Source organism: Juglans microcarpa x Juglans regia, chromosome 1S (assembly GCF_004785595.1).
Source record: "Juglans microcarpa x Juglans regia isolate MS1-56 chromosome 1S, Jm3101_v1.0, whole genome shotgun sequence".
Taxonomy (NCBI): Eukaryota; Viridiplantae; Streptophyta; class Magnoliopsida; order Fagales; family Juglandaceae; genus Juglans; species Juglans microcarpa x Juglans regia.
This window is the reverse complement of record NC_054595.1, coordinates 28,738,174-28,749,493: the sequence shown is the minus strand read 5'-3', so window position 1 is coordinate 28,749,493 and position 11,320 is coordinate 28,738,174. Positions and strand designations below refer to the sequence as shown.

At 34.7% G+C, this 11,320-nt stretch overlaps 2 protein-coding genes across 2 annotated transcripts; both read right to left on the bottom strand.

Annotated features, from left to right (window-relative positions):
• Window positions 1-661: 661 nt before the first annotated feature.
• LOC121247483 (CASP-like protein 4D1) lies at window positions 662-2,533 on the bottom strand. The gene is made up of 3 exons (XM_041145821.1): window positions 2,385-2,533; window positions 1,316-1,439; window positions 662-862 (listed from the first exon to the last, which is right to left on the bottom strand). Exons 1-3 carry the CDS (start codon window positions 2,531-2,533, stop codon window positions 662-664), a joined length of 474 nt encoding a protein of 157 aa, XP_041001755.1.
• Window positions 2,534-8,752: 6,219 nt separating this feature from the next.
• LOC121246427 (dof zinc finger protein DOF3.6-like) lies at window positions 8,753-10,610 on the bottom strand. Its single transcript, XM_041144587.1, has 2 exons — window positions 10,332-10,610; window positions 8,753-10,189 (listed from the first exon to the last, which is right to left on the bottom strand). The coding sequence occupies exons 1-2, from the start codon at window positions 10,383-10,385 to the stop codon at window positions 9,218-9,220; spliced, it is 1,026 nt and encodes a 341-aa protein (XP_041000521.1). The 5' UTR covers window positions 10,386-10,610; the 3' UTR covers window positions 8,753-9,217.
• Between the last annotated feature and the right edge of the window lie 710 nt (window positions 10,611-11,320).

Here is an 11,320-nt window from a genome sequence, read left to right as displayed (position 1 = left end):
TAATTTAGATTAATTTATTGTGCTATGCATTCAATTATATATTCCCAAACTGTATCAATTTATAGCTCGATCGATATATAATAATTATATATATATATATATATATATACCGCGGTCAGATCAGCGATTCAGCCAATGTTTAAAAATCGGGTTGACAACTGATAATGATTATATATTATAAGGAAAATGATTTATAATATGTTGTGTGTATCAAAAATATCTCATATATATTATAATTGTCTCATTTTCATTTACACTTCATTAATAATTATGAGTCGCTTTTGTGAGAGTTACATGACCACAATTTTGATATTTCTAATTTTAAGACAATTATTTTTGTTATCAGATTATAATCATGACATGATGTCATCCTAATTTAAGAATATCTAATAATTTTTCATCACTTAAAGAAATGAATTGGGTTATCCAATTGGGGAGATATAAACACAATATAATTCATTAATGCTAATGCAGGCCCATGTTATTTGAAAAAATATTAAATCTTGTATGGTCCACGTAATGTTTATCCCAACTTAATTAGACAATAAAAAAAAATACAATCCAAAAACAAATTAATGAAATGAATATTGTTAAAATATAACAATGGGGTTTAAACTCGATCGTGTACAAGGGCACTTATTCAGGAGAGCCTAAAGGAGGACTAAACTGCCTTAGGAAGTGCAAAGGAGGACATAATTGACAAGATTGCCGTGCAGACGAATGCGAGGAAGAGGATGGTAGCTGATGCATATCCCATACCGAAAAAACCTCCGAGGCCAGAATCTGGAGACGCAATATTATCCAAATCTGAGGTAGCACCAAGTCCTGCAGCTGCCCCTGTGGCTAATAAGTATGATATAACCTGCAGCCGAATTAAAGCGATTAGCAGCTTGTAGCTAGCTAGCTAGGCATGCATGCATATTCAAACGTACGTCAGTACTTCAATTGACATATATCTTACAAATTGGTGTTGTATTATATAATTTAGGGCATACTAATATAAAAATGTGTTGCGTATACATTAAAAGTCTACATAAAAGCTTATAATAAACTACGGCAAGCTTAGCTAGCAAGATATATATGCATATCACGGCAAAAATATTAATAATCTGTTTGAAGAAAATCCCAGCAATCTCATATATATATATATATTGAAACCTTATATTATATTTTCCCTGAACTAATTAAACTAGGTGTTTGCTTGGGGGGAAAACTATATATAGTACTATTAATAAGTACAAATTAAATGAGCCACGATCGAAATGTCAACCATAGATATAGGAGATAAGTTGAATGCATGAGAAGATGTACGTACCTTGTCACCATAAAAGTCAACTAAAACCCATATATCGTTGTCAGTTATGATCCGTAAGACCACAAATGCTATTGTTTGCATTATGGTATATGCAATGCCAATGCCGATTGTTCCAACCATGTAACTGCATGCAGTTCATTAAAGTAATTTGACGAGTAGTAAGTAAATATTATAAAACCAAAAAGATCAATTAGTAGGGGCGAAAAAGAGTTCTATATCATGTGAATATTACAGCTTAGAATTAGGGCCTCGAAAGGATCAAAGTTAACGCATGGCTTAGTTCATACGTACAAGATCAAGCTTTTATGAAGACTTGTAAAGAAAAAATATAAGAATTTGGATTAAGAAAAAATATTCACGGATCTGCAGGGTGTCATGATCATCGATCAGATGGAGAATTAATTTGGGTGTCATTCACATGGATGAGAAAAAGAAAAGAGTGATAGCGTCACTTGGTTTGGATCTTTTCATCTCCATATAATATACTTTTTGGGCAAGAACCGAAAGGAATCAAGCTGGAAGCATGACTCAATAAAAAATCACCTTGAGATATGCTTGGAGTGGCCGATCGCGAGACGAGTATGTATCGAATAACTAGTGCCTTTGCTTTGATCATGACTCGATCGGGTGATTAATATTGGTGGTGGATGGTGGCAATCGGTGGCAAATGGCTATGAGAGAGGGTGTGAGTATCTTTGTGAAAGAGAGAACGTGGAGGAACGTACGAACCGGAGGATGAAATTAGAATAATTGTCAATGCAGTGTGCAATTTCTTCGCATAATTAACTAAAATTGAGTATTTTCTCAGTTAATTGATAAGCATAATCAGGTTACAATAATCAATAATTGACGTGTGGAAATATAATACAAAACTTACCAGAAAAAAAAAAAAAAAAAAAAAAAAAAAAAAAAAAAAAAAACAAAAGATAGAGGTTTATTATTCAAAGGAAAACATAATATAAAATTTAAAAAAAAAAAAAAAAAAAAATCCCACTATCCTGGGCTACAATGATGACCTGATCGAAACTATATATAATGTTGTAAATTAATTAGTTATGTGGGATCATACCTGTAGCTATGAACATCCTTATAGTTGTAGACATGCCCACGTTTAAGTTTCTTCTTATCGATAAAAAGAAGTGTGAGTGATAGTGCCAGAAAAGCCAAAGAAAGTCCCCTCAATAAAAGAGTGGCAAGCTTAGAGGAGGGTAGTCCCATCTTCAACCGAGTTAATGAGTTCAAACCCTAATTCTTTTCAAGCTAAATAAGGTTGTGCCGTCCGTATACTTCCGCCCCATTACATGTAATTAATTAGCACGACATGCAGACTCAGCAAGCTGCAGGCCACTACAATATGAAACCTTTGAAACGGACAATTTTCCGTAGGCAAAGCAGGCGCGCGTACTTCGACATTAACGAGACGAAGTAGATTTCTTTGTGCATTTATTTATTCTGCATGCGTACATCTGTTTTCAATTGCAGGAGGTGGGGTACAGACAAGCAAATGAGGCCAAATTAAAGCGTTGTATAAATCGTTGTATTTATATTTTTCAAAATTTAAATGGTTTTCAAATCAAAGCTCGTATAAATTAGAAGTACTAGCTAGATACTAGAATAAATGACGTTGTTGGAAAATAATTTACATTATTTATAGAGAAGGTTTTAAACATATTTATAAGGAATGAACAATTCTCTCTTGTAGAATCGATTTTATGATGTGAATTAAGTCCATGAATTTTTCATGATATCAAAGCCTATCATAGAATAAATGGGAGCCCACACTACTTATCCCGTGATAAGAACTAGAAAAAATACTAACCTGCATGGAGGGAGGGTGTTAGAAATAATCTCACATTATCTAAGAATAAGATCTTTAACATATTTATAAAGAATGAATAATCTTTTCTTGAATAACCAGTTTTATAAGATCATAAATGAAACTCATAAATTTCTTCGAACATTAGCAGAATGACAGCACAACAATCGGCAATTCCTGTCAGAATTGAACATACCTCATTAACTTATCCTAGTCTTTGCTCATTAGGTGCAAATGAACACCAATGCAAGCAAGCAATATTTATATATATATAGTTCGTTGTCGGAATATAAGGTTACACATTTAGCCACCCACGGCCGGTTTTGGAGGAACATAGATTTGACCAGGACAAGTATTTTTTACCGTGGCTTTGATTTTTGCTAGGCTTTGACTATAAAAGGTTAGAGTCAACTCAAAAAGAAGTGTGATTCTATAAAAATAAATTTATAAATTATAAATTTATTTTTTAATAAAAATAAATTTTTAATCCAACGTATCATATAAAATTACACCAATTTATAAATTTATTTTTTATAAAAAATTTCGTAATTAAAACATTACTCATGTAAAAATATTAAAATGATCCCTTCAACCGGACGGCTGATATTCATAACTTTGGGCCGATCAGGGTCGAGGTTAGTAGAACTACTTAAGATGAAGCCCATCTAACTGATAATTGGGCTTCGTTGGTTCAAACTGCCAATAAAAAAAAAATTTGATTATTGGGGTAACGATTCCAGCCCCAGAAAAGAAATGTGGGGGCTGAAATATTGATGGTTCTGTTCTGTGGTCGGTCCACTTAACGGAAAACCCGATGATCAATACAAGTCTATGGTTTTAGGGGTCGACTGATTTCATGGTTTTGGTGTACAAATAATTATAAGTTTGTTATACTTTAATGCATGTAGTCGGATTAATTCATGTTTATATAATTGGAATTTATATATGAAATTAGTGTGCTCTAGTACAGGCCAGCTGCTCTAACTAGCTAGGTGTTTAATTGGAGCTCAATATTAACCAATCCTTATTTTTTTTTTTTTCTTAAAAACCCAGTGTGTCATTATATATAAAGCTATATATAGCGACGTCGGCCACGATTATTGCTGCACTAGATAAAGTATGAGGTACGGCCATTTAATCTTGCATGTCTAAGTGGGTCACAAATTAATTAATTAATTAATAGGGTAATTGACAGTGCTATATAGCTAGCTAGATAGCTTAATTATTCAAATATTGCGGTGTAGTACTACTTACGTTTATAAGATAATACAACAAGAAAATCACATATTGCATGCTAATCAACTTCAAGATTAAAGTGAGACATGACGCAATTAAAAAAGCAAATTATAATTAAGTAGGACCCAAATGTTTATAAAAAGTAAGATTAGTGGGAATTATGGTGATCTGATCAGTATTCACTACTCTGTAAGCAAGCATGCATGCTGCATGCCATTGCATATAATTATAATAAATAAGAGAAAATATATTTGCAATCGTGAATTATGCAACCGTACGTCACGTAATCGTTTTAAAAAAAAGTGAATAAAACATGACTCACATGAAAAAAATTAATTTTTTAATAGTAGACTCCACTCTTTTTCAAAACGATTACGCGACGTTTACGCACTTCATAATTGAATGTAAAATTACTCAATAAAAAAACCTTTATATAAGTGCGTGTGTGTGTTCCTTAATCAATCGAATTAAACTCCTATAATTCACATGAAAAGAACCATATATATATATATATATATATATATATATTGTCCGCATATATAATTTGCATTCCACTTTTGGGTAGTGAACTTTAATTTCAAAAGTTTCGACAAAGACAAAGCAATTAATTCATGGTATCTAATTAGGAAATAAGGTAACATTTTTTTGTACACGTACATATAAAAATAACCAATAACAGTTTTACGCGTGTTTTCTTTACTTTTAATTTTACAAATGGTGGTCAGCTGGAATATTAATTATCGTACGTAGATGCATGCATGGGAAATAGTTTCCAGGTCAAAGTTTGATCAAAATGAGATTTCCTTGACAATATTATATATAAAATTAATGAAAATCGATCGTACGAGTAATGTCTTCATCGATGATCATATATTAAAGCTGGTCTCCCCAACCGCGTGGATTAGTCAAGTTTATGCAAAATATTAATGTATCTATATCGATCATGCATCGATCTGATCTCACTTTTATAAAAGCTTCATTCAGTTTCCTTGTTATTGGAATGGTCCTCTCTCACTTTTATAAAGCTTATGTTTCTTAATTCTCGAGATTGGTCAAATCTCTCTCTCTCTCTCCGCGTACAAAGAGATGGACGTGGCTATATATTGAAAGCTGATGTGATCCGACGCAGGAAAAAAAAAAGTATATGGTTTTGCCTTTTTTGAACGAAAACTAGTGGTAAGGGCCTAGCTAATAAATAGAATAATTTTAAATTTTAGTGTTTTTAATTACCTTAATATTTTTTTAAGTCACTTCATAAATTAATTGTTGAGATTAAAATTTATCTATAATGTAATATACATACTATATATTAATTGGTATAATTTGAAAATTCATAACCAAAATCAATAATTATTTTTTAAATAAATGAACCGCCCAATACAAAAGCATGCCCAAAGCCATGCAAGAGCAGAAATCTCGTGCAACAATATTATTAAAAAAATATTATCTAGCTATTATATCTAAATTACTTAATTTTAAGTAAATTAAGGGGGAAACGTCTTTTTTTCCCATTGTGTTACAAAAAACATAATCTTGATTGCGATCTCCACAAACAAACACACACATGTTGTGAAAAACAATGACAATAATGAAAGTAAACGAGAAAAACAATCAATCAATCACACTACACAAGATTTACGTAGTTCGACAACTTGCTTATGTCTACAGAGCTATAGAAGATTTTATTAACTTAAGGAATCACAAAGTACAGTGTTTGGGATATTTTTTGTACTCAATGTACGACCACAATATTAAAAATATATATATATAGGGTTACAAGGCAAATTCTATCCTCTCAAAATCTGCATTATTCGCTCGAGCGGCGTGTCGAGCAAACATTTTTACTGGTCATTTGCTCAAGTCATCTGTCAAGCAGCTAACAAACAAACTCTGTCTAAACTCCGCTCGAGCGAGTAACAAGCGAACTCTCTGTGTCGCATCCGCTCGAATGACCTATCGAGCGGCTCACTAGTGAACTCTCTGTAATCGTCTCCACTCGAGTGACCTGAATGTTCCGCTCGAGTGGGCTCCACAATAATCAACAATATATATAAATATATAATGCTATCATCACTAATACCAACCAGCTTTTGACATTATGTTATGCCTACTTAACTTACTAATTATATCATTATTGGTGCTTTTTGGTCAATTTTTTGTACGACTACTATCACCCCACGATAGAAGTAATATGTTATTGTCACTATAACATTAATATTAACTCATGAGTTATTGATAATAAATATCATTATCATCAAGCAACCAGTCCCAATCTAAAGAAGGAGATGATCATTAGAAATTATATTTAATTCATCGAGAATAATATTTGATGGATCTCCCAAATACTGATCAGTACTCACATGATTAACGGTTGAGCCCAAAACTCTAATATTTATATCGCTCAAATAGTCGTTATTTCTATTTTCAAATTAAGTTGTCGTTTTTTCTTTTTTGTTTTCCTTGTAGCTTACGTTTATCAGTGATGGATATTAGCAATCACATGAAAGAACCGCAGAAAAAAAAAAAAACAGTTTAATTAATTGGATCAAATTCCGCACGCATCCTATATATAGCGCCCTCCTTTTTTTCTTTTTTCTTTTTTGTGCATGCAATTTATATTTTCTGATCAGATTCGAGAAATGACGAAGAATCTACGACGCATATATATATATATATATATATATATATATATATGTATGATTGAGCTCCTGTGGAGGAACGTGAGGCCAGCCAGAGAACGAAAGAAGCGCATATATAGATTGGAATCACAGAGATGATCAGAAAGAGAGATTATAACAAGGACATCACAAAAGTGAAAGCTGCCATGGAAACAGAGAGAACATCTTCACGCCTACACATGCATGTGGGGGCATCAACGATCATGTACACGATGATTATAAACAACTTGGAATTCCGAGATAGCTGCATGCATGTTACTTTCTTCTTCTCCTTCTATTTCTTTTTATTCCCTCTCTTGTTTTTATTCCATTCCCATCGTCAATTTCGGGATCCCTATCCTATAATCAGAAATCTGCGACCAACCGACCAGCAGAACCACAAGAGATCTAGAGAGAGAGGATTTGCTTTTTCGACAATATTATGCTCACTTTATTCCGTGTTAGTATTTAGTAAACAATTGCCCTTTGTTACAGCAAAAGCATATCAAAAGTCCAAATTCCATGCCGAGAAAAAAGTCTAGTTCCCATACTCCTAAAATATAATAAACCCATTATAAATAGATCAGTTATAATGATGACAAAATAATATATAAGAATAATAACAAAAATGTGTCAAACTAATTGGACTTAATTTTGGTTTCTTTTGCTTCAAAGTTAAGTAAGTACAATACTGATATGGGATAGTATTCCAGACTTTTTTTTTAAAGTCATTTGGCAAATGACTGTAATCTGATTTATAAATGAAAGTTCGTTTTCTTATTAAATAAATAAATAAATAAAAGTAGGGAACCAAAACCAATCAAGCTTTGTTTGTTTTTCGTGTTATGCTTTTGAAATTTGTATCATGTTCCCCCCCTTTTAATTTGAAGGAGTTTTTCCCCCTTATATACATACCATGGAGCTAGAGTCCTACTTGAAAGTTGAGTCGTCTTTGCATGGCTTTGAGTGGGATTTTGGCGTTTCTCTAACTACAGCTTTTCCTTCTCAACCACCATCAGTTTACATACAACAGATTAGTACGATCTTATTTGGTCAAACTTCTTATAATTGCATAATCATCACAGTCTCCACACAAAACAACGAATGAGTACGTCACACAGTTAAAATTACAAAATTATTTTAAACTTAGCTGATCACTTCGTCCAAAAGCATGGATCCCAAACCGAGGTAGGTCGTCAACATGAAGAACCACTTTCCAGCTGCAGGAAAGAGCAAGCAACAAATATATATTGAACCACTACGAAAATTTGCATGCATCCTCTATTTCCAAAAATAGAATAATGATTCATGAAGCATTCAGTTGCAATGTAAGAGATCAAAGTGAGAGAGGATTTTTGGGCCCCGCGGGGGGGTGGGGGTGGGGGTGGGGGGTGGAGTTGCACGTAATGGGAGATAATTACGTACATAATTTCTTGAAACCCAAAACATGGAGATCGCAGACATGATGCATATTGGGACTGAAATGACAGGTACTTATTTATCAAACAAATGCGCTACCTGCTCAAGAAGTACATGATCAGAGATCCTTCAACCATGTGAACCATGAATTTTTCTAGTTCTAATGATCCTTTCTTCAACACCTGAATTGGGAACAAGCTGAGTTCTTGGGGGCATATCATAATGCTCCAATTAGCCCTGATAAGTTCCGTATAATGGTTTTTAGGCCCATTGTTCTCATTCATCTGGATAGAAGTGGTACTGATCATGTGTGGGGAAAAAAAGGAAGAGACACATTTTCACATATCATTTCAGGGAAATTACTCAATATACAGTGCATTTAGATCGATCAATTTATGGCATTTTAGCCTTCCTATCCGATACCAAACTCAACAAACACATACTCGGCCTACTTCGGTTACGCATAGATCAATACAACCAAAAAAGATCAAAAAAAGAAAAATACACAACCGCAAAGAAAATTTCAGACGAGAAGCCTACCATTTCCAAGTTGTTTGATCAGCTGATTACCAAGGAATTGTTCCGGCCTTCACATTTCAATTTCTTAGATTCTTTGTGTTGGAACTTGCAAAAGTTAGCTAGGGTTGTTGAATGAAACGCTAAGACGATCATTTCTCTTTAATGGGAACCTGTAGTAATTAATTCAACCGAAAGAGAAAAACAAGGGCAGAGATTGCATGCGTCGGGTTTAGAGATCATAAAAAGAGATCAAAATCACAACATATGGCTGGTGGAAGAAGAGGTGAAACCAGAAAGATCAGTCCATGCACTTCCACCTCCCCAGTAATGATGATCATTTCCTGCAGTACCCGAAAGATTTCTTGATAAACTCAACCTTTGATTGTCTTCCATTTTCACGGTAGCAAGCTGATCACTAACACAAGTAACTGCAGATTCCAATGGCTTAGACCGAAGCTGCCCGGCTACCCCGACGTAGCTTGGCCGATCAACATTCTCACCCTCAAATTGAAATAACCCATTCGGTGTCCCCAAATTGGCGAAGAAAGGAAACTGCTGCACTTGCTGCAGCCTCCACTGCTCATGAGCAAGGCCAGTTGATAAAGCAGACCCACCCCCACTGGAACCAGTACCGATTTGAAATTCAACGTCACCACCAATACCACCTATTGCTCCTACAGGCGGCTGAAATCCCCCGAAATTTAAGCAATGGTTCCCAGAAGCATAATCACTAAGATGATGAAAAGGAGGTAAAAAAGGCGACTGTGATGCTTGTGGAGGGGGCAAATGGTTTAACATATCAGTAGCGCAGCAATTGGAAGAAACAGTACTAGTGGAACTAGACCCTGCAGCTTGGCGCTCGGCTGTGGCGGGAGATTTCGATCTAGTACTTCTTTTGTTTCTTCTACAACCACCCCCAACAGGCACGCTCCTTAGTGCACCTCCCCTTGTCCAATAGCGCCGACAGGTCTTACAGAAGTGACGAGGTTGGGAGAGGCTATAGTTGTTGAAATAGCAAAACTTTGTATTTGTGGATTCGCATCTAGGACATTTGAGGGCAGCCTCAGGCTGCGGAATCTTGGCTAGCTTTGCCCGATCAGACATGGAACCAGGCCTAATCGGGCCACCGCCGCCACTGCCTCCAACTATTGGAGGCCGCGGTGGAGGGTGGAGTACTTGTGGATTCTCGCTTCCATCTTCATGAGCTGGTTGCTGATAATTCGAGTGCTGAAAATTGAAAGGGAAAAAGATCAAATACCCGGTATATTCAAGAAGAGATTAAAAAAAAAATGGATAGGAATATTAGTCTTTTATTTTGAGCCTTTTTATTGAAGCTATAGGAAAAGAAAATTTGGAAGAAAACCCTTACCTGTTGTTGCCAGTTGGGTGGATCCAGATAGACCGGAACGGATGAGAAAACCATGGCTGTTACCTCTTAGATCTTTCTCTTTTGTAAAGGTTGATGGGTTGATCTTTTGAAGGTTTTGGTGGAGAATCACATCACCCAGGGAGTTGCAGGGAAAGAGAGAGAGAGAGAAAAGGATCAGAAGAAGACGGAAAGATAAAGCTAGGTAGGAGCTGGGCTGGGTGTTTATTTATTTTGTTCTTTGCGCGCCATCTCATGATCCACACTCTGATCTCTTTTTGTTTTATTAAAATTTTTAGGGTTGGAAGAGGAAGAGAACAAGTAAAATTTCTTCAAATGTAAGCTAGCTTGTTAACTGTGGCGCCCAATATCGATTAATATTGGCCATGCATGCATCATGTAGAGAGAGAAACCCTAATGAAAAGTAGTTTGAGATAAATAATAAAGTGGAGTAATATAAAAGAGGAAGGTGTGAGTGATCAGTGTTGGTTGATTGGTCTTAAGTGGAAGTGTCACAGTCAGTTAATGTAACTTTGTTTCTCCGTGCTGCTTCCCCGCGTGGAATTCGATCTTATTGGTTTTGCATGCGAATTAATATCGATCTAAATAAGCTACCTAGCTTGCTTAATTTCGCTTTAACAAGTACTGATTTCATCGTAATTACGTACGTACATTATACGAAGGAAAATATTAAAGATTAATTATGTATAACCAATCTTTATATATATATATATATATATATATATATATTCTACATCGTGGCTGGGACTTATAATATTAAAATCATTTTGACTACTTACCATCAAGGCCGACAAAATAGAATGTTACAATTAATCTTTATTATATATATATATATACCATTAATACCAATATCTGCAAATTAAGAGCTGCATGCATGCTGCATATTGGATAAATGTGCCAAAAGTGCGAGAAAGTGATCATATAATTGGATAAATGTTATATATATATATATATATCGGTATCTAGCAGCT